At 41.2% G+C, this 20,648-nt stretch overlaps 1 protein-coding gene across 7 annotated transcripts; it reads left to right on the top strand.

The window, feature by feature from the left end:
• The first annotated feature begins 1,778 nt into the window (after positions 1-1,778).
• Positions 1,779-19,516, top strand: LOC307022987 (germ cell-specific gene 1-like protein). 7 transcript variants are annotated; one of them, XM_079655944.1, is made up of 7 exons: positions 1,779-2,015; positions 8,298-9,355; positions 10,823-11,017; positions 13,317-13,376; positions 14,743-14,901; positions 17,391-17,502; positions 18,351-19,516. In XM_079655944.1, exons 2-7 carry the CDS (start codon positions 9,160-9,162, stop codon positions 19,027-19,029), a joined length of 1,401 nt encoding a protein of 466 aa, XP_079512070.1. In that variant the 5' UTR covers positions 1,779-2,015; positions 8,298-9,159; the 3' UTR covers positions 19,030-19,516. The 7 variants fall into 7 exon arrangements, with proteins under 7 accessions (XP_079512070.1, XP_079512069.1, XP_079512074.1 ...); XM_079655943.1 differs by having other exon boundaries at positions 1,779-2,022; XM_079655948.1 differs by lacking the exon at positions 8,298-9,355 and having other exon boundaries at positions 1,779-1,997.
• Positions 19,517-20,648: the final 1,132 nt, after the last annotated feature.

Genomic DNA, 20,648 nt, shown 5'->3' with positions numbered 1-20,648 from the left:
ATTGTCTATTTTTATACCACAAGCTGCAAAATGACCGCCTTACCCGACTGTACAGGCGGGTAGTTGTTTAGATATACCTGGCACCTGCGGGCCGCAGAGGGGCGGCGTAGTTTCGGGCGACGAAGACTGCTGCTCCGGGGCCGGCAAGTCAGGCGGGAGTAAGCTAGTGTCCACAACGGAGGGTAGCGTGATGTCCGCATCTGACCTGTTGCTACTGTCTGCAGTAGATGCAGTGTTGCTGGCGTTTAGTGATGGTTGGTTTAACCATTTTCGTATAAATGATTATCCACAGATCAGATGTGTGTCACTGTTGTGGAAGCACTTTGGAAATGATGCACGCGCAGCGGAGCAGGTCACGCGCACCTGACACAATGTGTTGTTTGTATTTTTCGCTACGTTCTCTTTTTTGAATGGTTGCATAACGTTCAACTTCCCCGAAGATCTCGACGCGAAGCCTGAAGGGTAAACACCAGGTTTACTAATCTACCCGCACAATTTGTCCGGTGTCGGAATGTCTCGCTATGTTAGTACATTCTTAAAAAACAAAACACCATTTAATTTCGGGTTAAAATGTGTTGTAACTGCGTTACTGAGCATTGTAACGGGTAATATATTACCCACATTTCATTAGTAATGCGTTACATTACTTCGTTACAGCAAAAAGTAATATATTACTGTAACTCCGTTACTTTTGTAACGCGTTACACCCAACACTGGTAAGAACATGTTTTTATTAACCACACAGCTTCCGGTCTTCCACGACCCGACCGGAGAAAAAGACGTGCTGCAGGCACGAAACACATTACCAATCGAAATAAATTGCTTTTAAAATCGTTCTGTGTGACACGAAAAAAAGGGGATAATCGTGTTGGTGAACACGAATCAATAGATTAAATTTCGTGACCATAACATGAAATGCCATGAGACTGGGTTGATATACACCACACACAATGATGAACTTTTGAAGAAGTAGAGTGCTCACACACACAACATACATTCATTGACTGTTAAAAAAAAAAGCGGAGAGCTTATGAACATATGTTTGTCATACAATGATGGACTTTCTACTAAGCCAGGGGCTTAAATGTGTAAATTGAGTGTGTACACGTTTGCCAAGCTGAGCAGTGAGCGTGGTATGTGTTTAATAAATGTTTATAGACTTTGCTGATATGTAGGCCTAATATTGTGGATTATAATGTCGGGACGACATCTGTTTTGAAGGGGAGTGTGTAATAGCTATGACAATTCATGGTTGATGACCTTCCGGGTCTGTCCAACAGAGGGCGCTTGTAGCTTGCCACCGGTGCATAATACATTGGACTTGAAGCAAACTAAAAACGTCTCTGTTTCCTTGTCTGATATTTTCCCCAAATTAGGTGAGTTAATCCGATTCCGTGATAAATGATATGTAGACTGTCTGTGTAATATTAATGTGAAAAGCACACTGTTGGCGTGATAGTTGTTAGAGGGTATTTTTGGAGGGTTTTTCTGGGTTCTGTAATTGTTGTAGCTGTGTATGCTAGCTTTGCTAGCGCCATTAGCTATGCTAGCGCCGCTAGCTATGATGGTGCAGTTTAGCTCCAAGAAGGGGATCTTGTGTGTTAATTTGGATATGTATGTTTGGAGTGTGCATTTAAAAAGGGACATTTTGTGTGTTAAATTGGATATATGTTTGCAGTATGTGCATTTTTAGTGGTTGTTTTATGTCAAGAATCGATGTTTTGTATTATACAGAGTGCTATGTGTACCATGTTGTTGGTTGGCATAATACATTGGACTTGAAGCAAACTAAAAACGTCTCTGTTTCCTTGTCTGATATTTTCCCCAAATTAGGGGCATAATATCATCAGCGTAGCAGTGGTATGAAAAACCATGCAGGCTAATGACCGATCCGAGCGAGTTTGTGTACAGAGAGAAGAGGAGGGGACCAAGGACAGAGCGCTGAGTGACCCCTGAAGTTGACAAGGGTCGGACTCGGACCCTCTCCAAGTTACCCTGTAGGTGCAGTCTTTGAGGTATGAGGTGAGGAGGGAAAGTGCAGAGCCTGAGACTGCAAGGTTTTGGAGAGTGTGAAGGAGGATCTGATGGTTCACTGAGTCGAATGCAGCAGACAGGTCCAGAAGGATGATGACAGAGGAGAGGGAGGCTGCTTTAGCAGTGTGCAGTTCCCAGAGCCGGCCCGACCCATTAAGCGACATAAGCGGCCGCTTAGGGCCCCGCAGCCACTAGGGGCCCGGGCCCCCTAGCAAGAAAAAATAAAATAAATGAAAAAAATAATAATAATAATCTCAGTACACCGTCGCCGTGATAAGTATGTTTAATTAATTATGTTAATATGCCTAGATTGCCTACTCTCAAAGTCATGTATTATATTATTGAGTCAATACATCCACCATGCTTTACCTGAACCTCATCACGGCCCGTCTACACTACAGGCATGAAAAAATCTTGAAGCTGGGCGTGTCTGAAGCTTGGCGATTTTTTGCGAGCAACCAATCACATGAATCTCCCGCCCCCGACATACAAAGCAATAGCAATGTTAAAACGAAGTAAACTGGATATAAACTCTCCAAACAGGCGAAAAAACTATCAGTTTCACCCACTGTCTCTGCCACCTCCCTCCATGCCTGGTTCCTCCGGTTTGTATCCCGGTAAATAGTTTCGGTCGTAAAGAACCGGGTGATTTGCTACCGTAATATCTCGTTTGGAATATGAGGAAATGAACTGCGGTCTGGCTCTCCCAGCTTGTACGCGGTTTGATTGGCTGAGCTTGCACTGGCGGGATTTGCATAAACGGAATTTGATTGGCTGATGCCAAGCATCGAGCCTCAAAAGTTGAACATTGTTCAACTTTTGATGCCGATAGATGCTCGTGATGCTTGCAAAGCCATGCCATGCTCCCCACAATGCAGTTCGGCGAAGATTAAAAATCTTCTACGTCACCCCATTCAAGTGAATGGGCGAAGCGTTGAAAGCATTTTTTGATGCCTGTAGTGTAGACGACGGCAGAATTGTAATTTCCCGTGTTCAGTGAATGCAACAGGGGCAAGACACTAGACCAGTAGTCGCCAACCAGTCGATCGCGATCGACCGGTCGATCGTGAGTGTGGTGCGGGTAGATCGCGGACAGTTAAAAAAAAAAGTAACAAAAGAAAGAAAAATTAAATTAAAATAATAATGTTTGAAAAATACGTTTTTAGATGTAAACCTATCATCCACCACCCCGTTAGAAGGTGCCACTTGATTGACATATATTTGAGACACCTCAATAATATAATACATTAACCGTGCTTTACGTGAACCTCATCATGAGTCATAACACAAGAGAGGACGGCAGGACTGTAATTTCCCGTGTTCAGTGAATGCAACAGAGGCAAGTCACCAGACCAATCAGAGAGTTGCATGGAAATACACGTGTGCTTGTGTCATTCAAGCTCGGCTCTGTGTGTGTGTGGCAATAGCGCATTTAGGGAGAGAGGGGGAGAGAAGGGGAGAGAGGGACCGGTGCTAGCGGGGACCGTGATGTTAGCATCTGGTTAGCTAGCTGCACTAACGGACATAAGGAGCTGTCTCCACAACAAGCTGGAGGAGAGTCCTCCCCTGTCAGACTGAGGGGCTCAGGTGAGCTAAAGGACTCTCTGAGTGTTTAGAACGGTTTTGTCACAAATTATTCAAAATATTATTTCCACGGCACACCTTCATATGATCATTATATTTATACAAACAATAAGAGAATAAATGAAAAACAGGTATGAAATAGCCTACTATATGGCAGTAAAACAAGATTACAGTTTGAAAGGGGAGTGATTTGTAAAATATCCATAAAGAAAAAGAAAATCTGTTTACAGTTCTGTTTCATCTGGGTGTTGTGAGATGTATCCATAGATCTCTTCATGTTGCTCTCAAAGTGCACCAGATTGATGCTTTCAACTTCAATATTTTAAAAAAAATCTTCCCGGGGGAGCATCCCCCCGGACCCCCCTAGAGGAGGTGAGGACCTAGAGGAGGTGAGTACCCCCCTAGAGGAGGTGAGGTCTGCCCCCCACTCATAAAAAATAGCACTTTACCCCTGCCTATATGCCTTGAGCTGATTATGGAGCCTTCATTGTAACAGTAATTCAGATGCAATTAGCCTATATAAAAGGCCTCAAATTGGAAGCATTGTCTGGGCCGTCTTTTTCACTCAATTCTGCAATAGGTAAATCTCGCCTTTCACCTAGGCCGAGGTCGGTGATCTTGGGCTTAAAAAGGTTGGTGACCACTGCACTAGACCAACCAGAGAGTTGAATGGAAATAAACATCTGTCTTATTGGCTGACAGGTACCTATCCTGTGAGCTGTGAAAATGTTTAAACTGTCAGTCGGACTCAGAATTTTTGAAGATGGACATAAGAACATATTTTCTTAAAAAAGACGACAATTCTCAAGTGGTGGTCCACACAACAACCCCAGAGCCACCACTTGAGCCAGGTAAACAAGGTATGTAAATGTCAGTAAACATCAAAGATATGTGAACATGTAAGCAAAGCATAAATTACAGCTACGTTGAAGTTACTTTGAATCGCGGGGGTAAGCTAAACCGTTAGCAAGTAGCTATAGCTAGCCAGATATATTAAATAAACACTTCATACAATCTAAATGTAATGTTTTTTAGCGTTACCTGGTGATTTCTGTCAGTTAAAGTGTTTCATAGTTAGCTTAGCTAAGCATCAACCTAGCAATGAAATTATGTTATGTGACAGTTGTAGGAGCCATATGTTAAAATGTATATTTGAATATTATAAACCTTTGTTATTAGTGCTATCATATCATTTATTTGAACCAGCCGTGTGAAATTGACGGCATAGACGACCGCAGCTGTACATGATTACGAGACGTTATAGCCAACGGCAGCTGCTGGTGATTGGGGTGTGAGAAGGAGAAAGAAGCACCGAGCAACATCGTTTTTTGAACTGAGAGAATATGTGTTTGTATTTGATACCTTTGTTGTGTAAGTAAAAAACAAACTATCCTGAGACGTATTTTGTCCGAGTCAAGCTTATTTGCTATCTGTGAGCCGAATTTTGGATTACTGGAACTACAACAGTATTTTTGAGAAAAGGTCAGCTGAAATGGTGGCATGCCACTGCTTTACGTGTCGACAGCATGTTTGAACGTATTTGCAGCAGTAAATGTGGCTGTTTGGCCACTGACATTGCCATAACAACACCTGAATTTAAATGTGCAACCTCTTTTTGTGACAGATTTTTGCAAGAAATTATGATTCTTCTGAATGATATTCCTATTGACAGCTAGTTTCTATGTGAACATTATGAGATGGAGAGCCAGAGAGAATAAATGAAAAACAATTATGAAATACTATATGACAAAACAAGAATACAGTTTAAAAGGGGAGTGATTTGTAAAATATAAGAAAAATAAAATCTGTTTACAGTTCTGTTTCATATGGATGTTGAGAGATGTATCCATAGATCTCTTAATTTTGCTCTCAAAGTGCACCAGATTGATGCTTTTAACTTCATTATTTAAAAAAAAAATCTTCCCGGGGGAGCATGCCCCCGGACCCCCCTAGCGGAGATGAGAACCCCCCCCCCTAGAGGATGTTAGGTCCACGGTGTTTACATGCTTATTTATACAATATGTGTGCTCATGCTAACATCATAAGACAAAAGTTGGTTCAGTGTTGTGTGTAGTGAGAACGAGCTAGATTGAGGGGGGCCCCCAAGCCAAAGCTTGCTTAGGGCCCCCAAAAGTCTAGGGCCGCCCTGGCAGTCCCCAGAGATAGCAAGGAGAGCAGTATCTGTTGAGTGACCTGCCTTGAAACCAGACTGGTGCGGATCAAGAAGGTTGTTCTGATGGAGATAACATTAGAGTTGTTTAAAGACAGCGCGTTCAAGTGTTTTAGACAGGAACGGGAGGAGAGAGACAGGCCTGTAGTTGATAACATCGGACGGGTTGAGAGTGGGTTTCTTTGGGAGAGGGTTCACTCTTGCCTCCTTGAGACTGTTTGGAAAGTGACCAGAAGCACCACAAACAGGTAAAGGGAAAAAAACATTGAATTTATTGCAAGAGATCATTCAAAAAGTGTGTTAAAATACGTTGAGCGAATGTGGCCATGGTTGCTAATTTAAAAGGCCCATTACTTTAGGTAGCAACACATTCTCATACATAATTTACAAAATGAACATCATGTTGTTGTGAAGAGGACTTACTACTAACAATTAAGACCATGAACTCATAAGTAAAATGCTTATTTTGTAATCAACCAATATAGAAGTAATATTTTAATAGACTTCTATACAATCTGACTTCTTGCAACAAGTGAAGTCATAGAGTTGTGTAAGTTTAATGCAAGTCCAAATTGGCTTCACTTATCAGAACTTTGCCTAAATACAGCTTCAGACTCTTCAGACTGTTAGTTTTGATAAAATCATCTTGAAAAGTGAAAACCTAGAAAGTTTGAACAAAATGTTCCATGCTGCTCTTGCAGCGTACTTATTTTCCAATCAGGGATTCCCAACGCCTTTCAAGTCATGGGATTGCCTAAAGCCAGCAGCTGTACTCTTTTGTGTTAAGAAGGGTTGAAGTTAATAGAGCAGCACGGACCCTAACCACAACCCTTTCTATCGCAATCATCTCGATCCAAGCTTTACCATGGTGTCAGATTAATCACTATAGGACGAGAGGTCAGGCGGGTTATGTGTGAGAGGAGGAGAGATGAAGAAAACAAGAGAGAGGATGCTGTGGATGAATCGACAGAGTATAGGGAGCATTCGGGAGGGAAAGTAACAGATGGACTTGTGAGGATTAGAGAAATCTGGGTGGGTTTCTGGTGCAAACTGGACCAAGACGGAAGAGGGAGTGATGAGGGAGCGCAGAGGAAAGGTGAAGGATACCGAATCCCTGTTCGAGAAGACGGGAACTAAAGGAGTCTCAAACACAGTGAGTCCAGATACATTTTTGTGCTTTCTTTTGGTTGCACAAGTGTGAACTTAATCAAAAGTTGAGCTTGGACAGCAGCTGGATTTTTATAATCGCATGCATGTAGGGAGAGATTTCAGTTTAGCATGATGAAGTATTCACTGTGAATCGCTAGCTGTTTTAAAGTGGAGAATATATTTGTGCTTTTGATGTCTCTGTAACTCGTCCAAAACGTATTCTTAAAATCACTAAGAATGTTCTATTTGGTAGGATAGTAAAGTGGGCGTGCATTGGTGTATCTGCTGTTGATACCAGGTGTGAGGAAACATTAACTCTACACATGTTTGTAAGGTTCAAGCAGAGCAATAAAAGCCTTTACCGGAGATGATTTGTTGGAACAAATTGACGCATGGTTAACCTAACCATTTATGATTTCAATGGTACAGCATTGTATCAGATTAAGTCTATGTGAGGGGTAAAAAGAGAGGAGAATTACTTTCTTTATTCAACTTTTATTATCCCAGAGTTGAAATTGCATTTTTTCGTCTGCCATTAGTAAATCAAAACATTTATCTTAGGTTCATTCTCTTTGTCCTGCTTACTCATCATTACACACTCATACTGTGTTTAATTCTAGTTTGCCAAGATCTCAAAAATGTCAGGCAAGTTACTGGAGTTAAAGCTAATGAGTAAAATGGCGAAAACTGTACTTTAGCGGTTTGTTTAAACTAATCTGCAGGTATACCTCAAATTGCACTGCATGATAACAGGAAGCTGAACCATATTGGACATGTTGGCCAAACATTGTTCAGAAAACCTATTAAAGAGGGTCATTTTCAGCTTGTTGATTGAAAATTAAGTTGTATACACTGCCATGTACTTTTAACCTAATTTGACAACGTGCAGAATAAAGGCCTTTACACACCCACTCTGTTTAGTGCTATTTTGTCATGAATACTTTTGCACAGAAAGCGGATACTATGTGGCAAGAATGCGTAGTAGTTGTTTTTATAATAAGAACGATTCTTTTTTCGCATCAGCAGAGTGAAAGGATTTGATTATTTTGCATTTCCCAGTGTTTATTTGTATAAAGAAGAAGAAGGACAGAGATAAGTGCCATGTTTAATTCCTAGGCATTCTCCTATTGTTACTTAGCCTAAGCTGTTACCTAAATCAAAAAATAAGACTGTGATTAAATAATTATTTGAAAAAACAAACCAAAAAAATACAAATAAAGAAGTATTGAAGGTTTTTGGTGCATCAACATACAATAATAACAAGAGTGTATTGGCAGAAGACTTGAACAAAGACTTTCATCAAAGGCATGACTCAACTGTTTATCTCTTAATCCAGATGTTTGCCTCTGTCTCCTTTTAGGTTGCCGTCGAGGCAAAGACAGCTTGAGAGACAGTTTACATTAATACCATCTACCTAACCCTGCAAGATTACAACAGATTACCAGGGGAGTAGGCCTGAGAAACCGGACTAATCACTCCATTGTGAGCTCAATCCATCCTGAAGAGGTGGAGCAACAGGTTGGAGAAAGGGATGTTCCCTGAGAGCACAACATATAAGTCGCAATATCCTAATGACGAGATTTAGACGTTTATCTTCATCTGAGAGGAGTACAAGTCTTAAAAACTCTGGGTCAAGATGGCTGAGGACACCTGGGGTAGAGTCGCAGCTCAATGAGAAGAAATGTGTGGAGTCAAACGCGGCGCATGGCTCGTGCCGTAACATCAAGCAAGACAATAAGTCTCTTACTTGAATCTGATGAACTTTTTCCTACTTGTTTCTCCACCTGAATCTGAAGCAGGAGGAGGGCTGGAGTTCCCCGTGTCAACTCTGGCCTACACATCTGTCTCTTTCTTACACTTCGCTGGAAGTGATTAAATCCCAGCACTCCACTGTCCTCTGACCTCCGCTCATTGACTGTTCCTCAAGCCCCCTTCCCTTTCTCCATCTCTCCAGCCGACCTCTGGCTTTTGAACCACAATCATTCCTAATCCCTTCTCTCCGCTTTCACCCTAATTTTCCCTTCCTACCATCCTCCATGAATCAATCTCAATCGCCACAACATTCAGGATTCCCCTCGCTCCTCTCATCCTGATTGGTCCACAGAAGCTCTTAGGCTCTTCAAGCCATTTTTGAACGAAGATACATTTTGAAGTGAAGTCGAAGCACTCACTGGCCCTTAATTCTTTCTACATAAGGTCCTTTGTTAAATTGAGAAGCAACAATGCTGGAGAACATGTCCAGACGTAACCGCTCCCTGCTGTCCCTTTCCCTCACCTCATTGGCCCTCACCCTGTCCGTCTTGGCGTTCTGCACCTCCTATTGGTGCGAGGGAACGCACAAGGTGGTGAAGCCCCTCTGCCTGTCCCCTGTCAAGTTGAAAAACTGCGGGACGAACAACAGCCAGCCGTATACCACAGGTGAGGCCAGGAGTTAGTTTCAATTTCAATATGGCTGCCGCTGAAAACCAGATGCGGACAAACACAAGAATTGATTTGGTGATTTGCAAACTTGTATGTTATCCTTAAACTGTTCTTAATTTACTAAAGAAATTCTGTATGTTTAATATTTCAACAAATTGCTTCAGGTCAAAATCCATCCTCATTAGAGTTAATCTTAAAACGGGATCACACCGTAAAGTGGGTTGGCCAATGCCCCTTCCCCACTTACTAGCCTCTCACTTCGGGCCCTTTGGCCCGGACCACACCCATCTTCAACTTCCACCTATATATTGATATCAAATACAATTTGTTGTTACATGGTTGTAAAGCTCTTACAAGTGTCTAAATCTTTCAAGAGACACATACACAGACTCACAAGGTAAAAACAATTCCAGCTTCGCTATCGTGGCTAGCAAAAATGCTATATTTGTCATAGACTTAAACAGTCTGAAACATGTATAAATATGCAGATTGCTGATTCTTTAAAGAATTATCAAAACAAATCAAATAAAAACAGCTAATTGATTAAGAGTTGTAAGCTTTGAGTTTGCCTTTCTTTTTTTTCTGTAAATTACAAAGCTTGTTAATGCTCCCTCAACTCAAGTGCAACACACAGTAAATAAGCAATACTAATCCAAACACTTTCTTCATGTTAAGTTTAAACTCAAATTGAAAGTTGACTTTATTTTGTTTACACTTATGAATGTTGAAATGAAACCAAAACTCTCAAATAAAAAAGATGCACTTATATGCTGCCATCATCTTCTGTCCAATGCTGCTGCAATTAAAGCTGCATTAATGCAAAGATAATTGTACACATGTCGAATAGAGATATGTCTCTTTAACCTCCTTTATAAATGTGAAGGCAACATGTATGTCACTATTAAAAATGCCGATACTTCACTTCTAAGAACATCTGGCATGGAATGTTAATAATGTAGAATAACGATTTATAGTTCCATATATTGTAAACAATAATCTAATGCAGGATTTGGAGGCGTCCACAGTATTGTCCTTGCACCTCATATTCAAGTATTTTACCCTCGACTTGGCCGACAGAGATTCACATAATCCCGGCTTTGTTGCTAATCTCAGAACTTTGTATATGTGACTGCATGTTATCTGGCTTCACTGACCCGCTGTCTTATCTCTCCGCACTAAGCCTATTTGTTTTCATGTAGAATTCAATTTTCCCTCCATAGAAAATGACAGATTACCTAAAGAACAGTGTTACAGAGCAGGATTGTGTTACACTGTGTAACCCAGGAGACCCCCTGTTGGGGTTTATGCTACAGTTTCTTGGCACACTGGCTTTAAAATGAATCCCAAGCTGTTTTATTGATGAAGATACTATTTATAAACGCACCTCTACTCTCTTTATTTCTTCAATGTATCTCAATTTCCCTCTCTTATTACCACTATTTGTCCCATTTATTCACCATCCAGAGACCCCCACCCCCGACCCGAGGATACCCCCCACCAATGTGACGTTGTCTCCGCTGCAGAAGGAGGAGATGGCCAGGTTAAGGAAGAAGCAGTTGGCCAACGCTGTAGACTACATCTGGGAGACGGGCGAGGACAAGTACATGCTGCGATACTTCCACACCGGCTTCTGGCTCTCCTGTGAGAAGCACAATGAAGGTATGTATTCAAATGAATGTGAATACAGGACTAAATTCTCCATTACAACTAATTCTCCCCTCCCAAAAGTCCTTCTCTTCAATATCCTACGTATTTATTATCACCATAAATTATGTACTTAAAATATAAAAGATAAAAATACTTTTAGTACTAAACAGCTTCTGCGACTCACATATAAGGTATATTGTTATATAAATATACTATACTTGTGCATTTTATATATCACTTTTTCCAGTCTCTGCGACCCCTTAAAGCGCTTTTACACCAGATGTCAGAATTCACCCATCGGCAGTCGTACACATACTGTATATGCTCAGAAGAAACTAATATTTACATGCCGTCGGGATCTCAACCCATGCCTTTGGAAACAATATGGTGTTAAGTATTTTGACACATTGACATGTTCACTGCAGGGGCTGGGGATCAAATGACCATCAATGTTAGAGCAGAATTGTACTGTTGCTTGAGGTGGAGCTAGTTTTAACTACTTCATAAACGGGTAACTGGTGGCCTACAGTGGTTACAAACATCGGGCAAAATGGTCATAAGAGACATTTTGGAGGTCATGAGATGATTAATGGGGTAAGGAAGAAGAAAAAACAAAGTTCTACCTCACAAATGTATATTTACTGTTTTGGACTGTATCTACTTTTGTCCTTGAAAAGTGATTCATAAAGAAAAGGTCTGATATTGGTAATAAACTCATGGACAAATGAAATGTCAATCACAGGTCACAGCCCAAAAAGTTTGAAACCAGGGATGTTGTTTTTTCTAAAACACACGAATTATTCACAGGGGACCTGCTCTCATTTTCCCATGTCAAACCATGAGCCTAGCATTTTCTGCTGAGGACCTTTTTTGGTTTTACGCCCCATCACTGTGTCGCATGACATTATGTCCATATCATATTTTAATCCAAAATCAAACCGCAACGCTTCGTCACGTGACACAAGCTCCCTTTTCCAGTTGGGACACGAAGTAGGGATGAGATCATGTACACAATTAATCCTTGTCAACAGATCCAGTGTCAATGGAATTATTGTGACTAGAAAGTGTTTGAGTCAATGCAGATTATTGATTGTTAATCCTCTCTTGAGTACTCAATAATGAGGATACTTTGTAAAAGCCTACAGCCACAGAACTAATGTATGTACAATAACTGTCTGGTACTGATTCAGACTGCCCGGAACATCTGTTTGAAGAGAAACAAGCTTACATGTTTATTGTACACCAATTTAACGTTAATGCACCATCTGCTACAGAGAGAAGACCAGAAACCAATCGTCTAACTTAATCAAACCTGCTTAATTTACTACCACTATTCGGTTTACTGCTGTTCTTTCATGGTCAAAATATCTTTAAACTGTGGTGATGAAATGGAAGCCACACAGTATGCACCATTATTCAGTCTCTCCTCAAAAATAGCACACATTATGAGAGAAGTCATGCACAGGGACAAGCTTATGTATCCTGGAAAGAAAAAGTAATCACTGGCATGCATTGTTCTCACCAGAAGACACTGTCGTTGGTAGATTTCAGCGGTTTGACCTTTAATTCTCCCTCCCACAGGGATGTGAACTACTGGGCTTAAGGCAACTCTTATTAATACAGTGTTGTATGAAATATAGACGTACATTCTCAGCGGTTGTTGGAGAGTATTTACGTCACTGTGCACCAAAAACCTATATATTGGAGATGTACCATAAGGCTCTAATCCTTATGCTTCTTTATGAGTCTATAAGGACAAATGCATTTTGCTGTCATCCTCTAAATCAGTGTTTCTCAAATGGGGTATGTGTGTCAAAGGTGTTTAGATTAATACATTACGATTTTGGCCTTATAATATGTTTAATGAACATTTTAATATTGAATAACGGAAGAAAATCAAGAAAATGTATAGGTACTTCAAACATAGCAGTAGTACAGTTGAACACACGGAGAAATAAGTAAAATTTCTCCAACTGAATTGACGATGCAACTAATGGGGGTAAAAATACCCTACAACTCCATTAACGTCTCAGTGTTATTGCATGATAGCTATTAGAGGTGTCTTCAAAACACACATTGAGGGTGCAGCACAAAAATGTTTTACGCAGGTAATCGAGCACTTTCAGGGCACATTATTGAAAAAAGTTTGAGAAACACTGCCTTAAATGTTAATTGACCTTCAATTCAAGTATAATACATTTTACATGGTTACATTTTGAAGACAAACATTTACCTTTTCAAAACAACTAACTCAGATGTTTCTCACCGTCAAGATGTCGATTCATGAGCTCTGTTGTGGTTGTTCTTCCAGGTGAGGATCAGGAGGAAAAGTGTCGCAGCTTCATTGAGTTGACACCAGGAGAGACACAAGGTCAGTAACAGGAAACAGAGACAATATAACCTTTATTCCCATTTACATTTCACAGCCAAACATTCAATGTATTCAGAAGTATAACCCTGTGGAAAAAGCATCGCATTCAAAAAGTATTTAAGTATTATCAGTGAAATAGACTGATAGTATGACAAACCGTGAAACATTTTTTTTTCTATATAGTCCTTACTGTCTGTGTTGTACCATCACATGATGCTTTGAGAGAATTTCAAACGATTTTGCAGCAGCTCTTTCCCTCAAGAACGCAAACGAAACAGCACTATAATGGAAGACAAAAAAAATGTTAGATACACACACACACACAGAGAGAGAGAGAGAGAGAGAGAGAGAGAGAGAGAGAGAGCGAGAGAGAGAGACTGCTCTCCAAACACCAATCACAGTGAAACGCATTATAACACAATGTAAAGACAACTATTTACAACATTGGGAAGAAGAAACTAAAAGCCAAAGTAGATTAGAATGTTACCTGGCTCTAAACAGAGAGTATGAGCTGGCAGAGTATCTCTCTACTGTCAGAGATAGAAAGCAGAGACAGATCCTAACCAAGTACAGGCTCAGTGACCACAAACTGGCAATCGAAACAGGAAGACTCAAAAGATCCTGGCAACCAAAAGAGAACAGAATATGTGGTCACTGTACGACAGGTGAGACTGAGACAGAGATGCACTTCCTCCTGAAATGCCAAACATTCAACGAAGTAAGGAGCATTTACTGGAACAAGCTGAACTCTGTAATCCCAGGTTTCAAGGAGGTTGATGACCTCTCAAGACTGAGAGTACTCCTAGGAGAAGGAGACAAGGCACACCTTGCTGCCCAATATGTATACACATGCCACAACCTGAGGGACAGTGAATGAGACTCACACACACACACACACACACACACACACACACACACACACACACACACACACACGTTGACATGTAATTGTATCAATGTATATATATATCATCAATAATATGTAAACATTTGAAATGTATGTTAATGTTGTTAATTATTTTGTATTGTGATGCTTTGGCAACATTGTTTAATTTAACTTTCATGCCAATAAAGCCCCATTGAAGAGAGAGAGAGAGAGAGAGAGAGAGAGAGAGAGAGAGAGAGAGAGAGAGAGAGAGAGAGAGAGAGAGAGATAGAGAGAGAGAGAGAGAGAGAGAGAGAGAGAGAGAGAGAGAGAGAGAGAGAGAGAGAGAGAGAGAGAGAGAGAGAGAGAGAGAGCTCTCTGTAGACCTGTCTGTTTTGCGTGCGCACTTGTGCCATTGTTTGGGATGACCTAATTAAAATAGCAAATCCCCACTACACCACTGGTTATAAGGGTTGCATGTTTTTTTCTTTATGCTTCCAGGTGTTCTCTGGCTCTCAGTCATCAGTGAGTTCACGTATATCGGTCTTCTGGCCATGGGCTTCCTGCTCATGTGTGTGGAAGTGATTTGCCTCTGTGCAAAGAGGGAGATGAACGCCCTCAAGATCAACGCCTACGCCGCCATGTGCACTGTCCTCTCAGGTGAGGAGGTTCTTGTAAAACGTCTCTCTTGTTTGACCTTTCACAGCATCAAATATATAGTTAAAAGCATTTTCCAAACGTGTTAAGGTCAGTGGCGGCGCCAGAGATTGGACACATTTACCTTTTTCTAGACTAAACACAGGTATGATCCTAAGTTAAAAAAATATTAGGTTATCATGAGGTTGTTAACATCGCAATTTATCAGTGGATGTTTGCTGGAACTACTTGTAAATAGCGCGTTTCCTGACGGACACACACAGCGTTGAGACCGGTCAGGTCAACACGTTCTCACTCCCAACCCGTCACATGTTGACGACGGTCAGGGCCTCTCCCCGTCACTCTATTACGGACAGGGTACCCTTGAGAGTCAGTTTTTAACGGGCAGGGCGTCCCATTGACTTGCATAGAGCTCCCTGAACGTTGGTAATAGACGAGTTGGGATCGCGGCAAAATGCTCTCCGCAGATCCATTCTCACAGCGTTTATCAACCTTTTTCTTACTCAATATCAAGCCACACTTATTGTTTTTACTTCTTTATTTTAATTGAATGAAGTAGGACTTTTGTTGCCGTCAGTTATGGGGAGAGTAGGGGCTCAGAATACTGAAATCTGTATTGTTTCATAGTTTTTTCCTTCTAATTTTGTATTCTTTTCTAAACCACACACTGTTATTTACTCAACAATAACACATAATTATCCTTGTGTTTATTTATTTGTTTGATTAATAAACACAAGTTGGAGTCCATCGGGACCGAGGGTCGGAGCAGCTCATAGTAGTTGCTTTAGAGAACTTTACACCCCGAAGTAAGTATTCTCTCCGCTTCGCTTGACAAACCCGTGATAGTCCTCAAGGTCTTAACATCGATTGAATACATTAATGTAGCCTTTGTTTCTGTTAAAAGAGGTGTCGACCAGCTGGGGCAACAAGAAAATCGGCGAAATCGAGTGTGGCTATTAAAAAATAAATAATTATTATATTAATATTGACAATAACAACCGACCGTCGGGGAGAGTTCTCATGGCGCCTATTATCAACACTATGGGAGGTCTATGAAGGTCTATGGGACGCCCTGCCCGTTGAATACTGACTCTCAAGGGGTACCCTGTCCGTAATAGAGTGACGGGGAGGGGCCCTGACCGTCCGTCAACATGTGATGGGTTGGGAGTGAGAACGTGTTTGTCAGGTAGAGACCGGTCTCCAGTCAGCACCGATCTCAGTGAGACCGGTCTCCAGTCAGCACCAATCTCAATGTCGAGTAAACCTGCTGCAGAGCCACTATTCAAGTATACTCATTGAGTGGCGCCGAAGGACTGTTGAAATGCATGTTAAATGCCCAGCATTCGGCGCCACTCGATGACGTAGTATACTTGAAATAGTGGCTCTGCAGCAGATATACTCGACATTGAGAAACGGCCTCGCTGTTTGATGGCTTGATAGCCCACTCCCCTCCACATCGCTCCACACTCGTTGGTTTGGAACAGCACTCAATGTGGTGGACCCTCCGCACGAACGCGCAAACGGAGGGGTAGTGTGTGGGGGTAGGGTTTCGGGCGTGGTTTGGGATCGGGCCAACATGTCGAATCGGCGAAGGAAGGTGTCAGCACAGCCGAAAAGACACAACGGTGCAGTATACACTATGGTCCAATCCCAAACCACGCTCTACACCCTACCCCTACACACTACCCCTCCGTTTGTGCATTCGCGAGGAGGGTCGGCCACATTAAATGCTGTTCAAAACCAACGAGTGTGGAGCGGTGTGGAGTAGGAGTGGGCTATCAAGCCATCAAACAGCGAGTCAGCATCGGTGCTGACTTGAGACCGGTCTCTACCTGACCGGTCTCAACGCTGTGTGTGTCCGTCAGCAAACATCCACTGATAAATTGCGATGTTAAGAACCTCATGATATCCTCATATATTTTTTTTACTTAGGATCATACATGTGTTTAGTCTAGAAAAAGGTAAATGTCTGCATTTTATTATAAAGTTGTGTATATTTACAGACTGTTTCAAAAACTAAGGAGCTTATACAAATCAGGTGTAAAACTAAAATAGCCATTACAAAAAACAACACAATTAAAGATGTTTGGAGTTTTATTTGAGTTATTAATTTTTATTTTTTGTCTAAGAGATGCTGATGAATTGAGATGATTTGAAACCGTTGTTACATACAGTTACGGCATTTCCTGTTTCTGCCGGAGAGAGGGGAGTTTGTCCCAAAGCTTGCTGCTGTATTTACTCCCTCCATCAACGAGGGAGCCTCGTTGAGCTGCGAGTGTCACTCCACGGAGTTCACTCCGTCACGGAGAGGGAGTGTGTAGGGGTAGGGTGTAGGGCATGGTTTTGGATTGGGCCCACACGACACAACGCTCATCGACGGCCCAACATCTATCGACATCAAGCGATGCCGAAATCGGCTTGGTGTGTAAAGACCTTTACACGTATTCTCTCTTCCTTTTGTGTTTTAAACTTTGCCTTTTTTCCTCTAACAGGTCTGATGGGGATGGTAGCGCACATGATGTACACTACGGTGTTTCAGATGACTGTAAGCATTGGTCCTAAAGACTGGAGGCCACAGACCTGGGACTACGGGTGGTCTTTTGCGTAAGTTTGTTTCAATTTTATCCCCTCCCAAAAATCCCACTTCAAGCTTGGCCACAACCAGCATTTAAAATTGTTTATATTCTATGTAGATTCAAGATTAAATTTCAAAGGTTTGTTGTCATAACATAAACAAAACTATGGTGTAGTTATGTAATGTATGACATAGATCGAAGGTTCCTAAACAGTGCAAATTATAAGACATTAAAACATGTATATAAAAAACAACAATAGCCTACAAATAAAATAGTGCATGGTCAGGTTTTTAATAGTCTTATGTAGAGTCTTATGGTTGAGGGCGGTGCAACTGCCATATCAGGCCATGATGCAGCCGGTCAGGATGCTCTCTATGGTGCAGCTGGATTGTATTGCTGCCATAAAAAAAATGTAGCCACTAAAAGAGAGTTGGTAACTCCAAAATATAAGAAGCTATTATAACTCATTGTCCTTGTGTGCAAAATAAATACCACAAATACATGTATAATCTAGTAGAAGTCTAAGTTGATGCATGGGTCCAAAAAACAGGACTTTTTCTCAGGAGACTGCTGTTTGTGTTCCGTTTCAAACGATAAGTTGACATTAACTTTAGTTAACTTGTGTAATGTTCTTATCTTAATCATGAACACAACTGATATCACATAACAAACTATATATATCATTATATTTTCCTGAGCCAAACCACGTAGTTTTGTTTCAAATCAATGTGGCCCCATCATTGTATTTAATTTGTCTGTGCATACAAACTTATCCTATGCCACTTTTGTTGTAACCACGCCTTTAAACAACAACTTGCATTGGCCTGTCATGTTATATAATGTGTCATACTTTTTCCAAATGTCCTCGCTCACCAGCATGGCCTGGCTGTCCTTCAGCTGCTGCATGGGGGCCGCGGTTGCCACGCTCAACTCTTACACCAAGACCCTCATCGAAATGAAGCATCGCGCCCGTGTGAGGCTGGACGAGGCTCGTGCTGCTGCCTGCGCCCCCTCCTACGAGGATGTGGTTCGAGCCGGCGGTGGAGGCCTTTTCTCCGTCAGTCAGCTGATTCAGCTCGGCCAGCATGGGGCACTCATGGACCCTCTGTGGCCCAGAGGAATGGGACCGGCTGTCGGCCCTCTGGCGTGCGGCGCGGGGGAAGCGCTGTTTGTTGGTGGAGGAGGAATTGGGGTTGGAGGAATGGGAATGGGAATGGGAGGAATGGGAGCAACGGGAGCAACAGGAGGAGCTGGGGAAATGGGAGGAATGGGAGCAGTAGGACGAGGTGGGGGGATGGGAATGGTGGGTGTCGGAGGAAATGTAGTTGGAATGGGGATGGGAGCAGTAGGAGGAATAGGTGTAGGGATAGGAGGAATGGGAATGGGAATGGTAGGAGGAATGGGGGGAAGTGGAATGGCAGGGGAATGGCTGGAGGACCCTCATGGTGTGGTGGTGGTGGAGGGATGCTGTATTGAAGGATGTGAAGACTGTGAACGGGAGATGGACGAAATGGATTACTCTCAGCAGGAGGAAAGAGACGACTCGCTCTGCTAAGACTATAAGCGCAGAGGACATTATCTCGTCAGGATTGTCTCTACACATTGTTGTCTTCAACTACATTCCAAGACCTCAAGACTTGAACAATACCTTCCGAAATATTTAGTTTATTTTGTAAATAAGCAGTTTTAAAATGATTCTTGTATCATTTCTAAACTGTTTTTTGGCATAAATATAAAGGGGCAAAGAAATCTCAAATTCACCGACACGTCTCCAATGGGACCGTTGGTTTCTCATATTGTTACAGCTATTGTTACAGCTAACAAGTTAGCGGAGATTTGCCTTCTTACAGATCCGGCATTATCCAAGATTATCATGGTTTGCAGTCTTTTCAAACCTCTTCCATTATAAGGAAGGTTAGAAGTGAGGAGACTACCATGAAGTCAGTGCGAAGCAGGAGATGCTATTTACTTTTTGTCTTTTTAATTTATGTTTGCATGTAAAAAGGGATAAATAAATGCAAAAAACATTGTCTGAAAATGTCTTACGTATACATGGAATCTGTAATTATCACTTTAATGTTGAGATACTTAGTAACGAAATGCAATTGAAGTAGGACATAATATATCAACTTTAAAGAGTTATAATGAAACACTGGTGTGAATGAGTTGAAACAGTTACTAAAAGATGACATATAAAAGTAAATGTTAACATTTCTAAACTCAGCAGGCCATGACACTATCATGGTTAAATCATCAGTAAGAGCAATATGTAACTTTTTTTCTATTTATATAAACGAAAGATAAAGAAAAGTAAATAGATCAAAGATTAAAGCAACAGAGAGATTTAGGCTTTAAGACAGATGCTTTCCAATGTTGGACTGAAGATTATGTCAATAATCTCCGCATTCAGGGAAATAAGACTGAGCAGGGTTGGGGAGGAGAGGGATAGAGATTGCCATAATATAGGCGAGCAGGAGATAAACTGAGTTGTCAGGTCACTGCGCAGTATGTAGAAAGTCATTAAAAATGTAAATTAAGTTGAATTATACAACACTTGATCTAAATGAGCATTAGTCTCTGAGGTGATTTAGTTCAAGCAACTTCACCTAAGACGCATAAAGGGGTTAGTTCAACATTTTTATCAGGTGTTAAATATATTAAAAGGAACACATGTTTCAGGATATTTTCATAGTATTTTTTTGCAAAAACAATGTGGATACAGTTACTTATTCCAATGTTCCTTCCAGTAACATAACTGTGGCATTAAAGAAAAAAAGAAAAATTATCTGATATATGCAATGGGTGAGGTAGGTGAAAAGCAAGACCCATGTTAGAAAACAATAACGTAACAACCGTTTTTAAATTAAATTCATCTGCTGTCGGAGGTTGATTTGTGAAGTAAAAAATGGGTTTACTTCGATGAAATCTAGACAAACCTCATTCGCACTAAGGAAAGCAAAGATGGTAAAAGAAGTGGACAACAGCCAACCTGTCAACACCTAATTGGTGTTTATATCTTAATAACTATTGGATGAACTATACCATTACATTACATTTCATTTAGCTGACGCTTTTACCCAAAGCGACTTACTGTACAATTAGTTCATTCAACCATGAAGAAACAAAATCAAAAGCAAGAATCCTGCAGGTACATTTCCTATCTATAAGCCCAAG

Source organism: Notothenia rossii (assembly GCF_949606895.1).
Source record: "Notothenia rossii genome assembly, chromosome: 10".
NCBI lineage: Eukaryota > Metazoa > Chordata > Actinopteri > Perciformes > Nototheniidae > Notothenia > Notothenia rossii.
The sequence above is the reverse complement of the archived record's forward strand: the minus strand, read 5'-3'. Positions and strand labels throughout refer to the sequence as shown.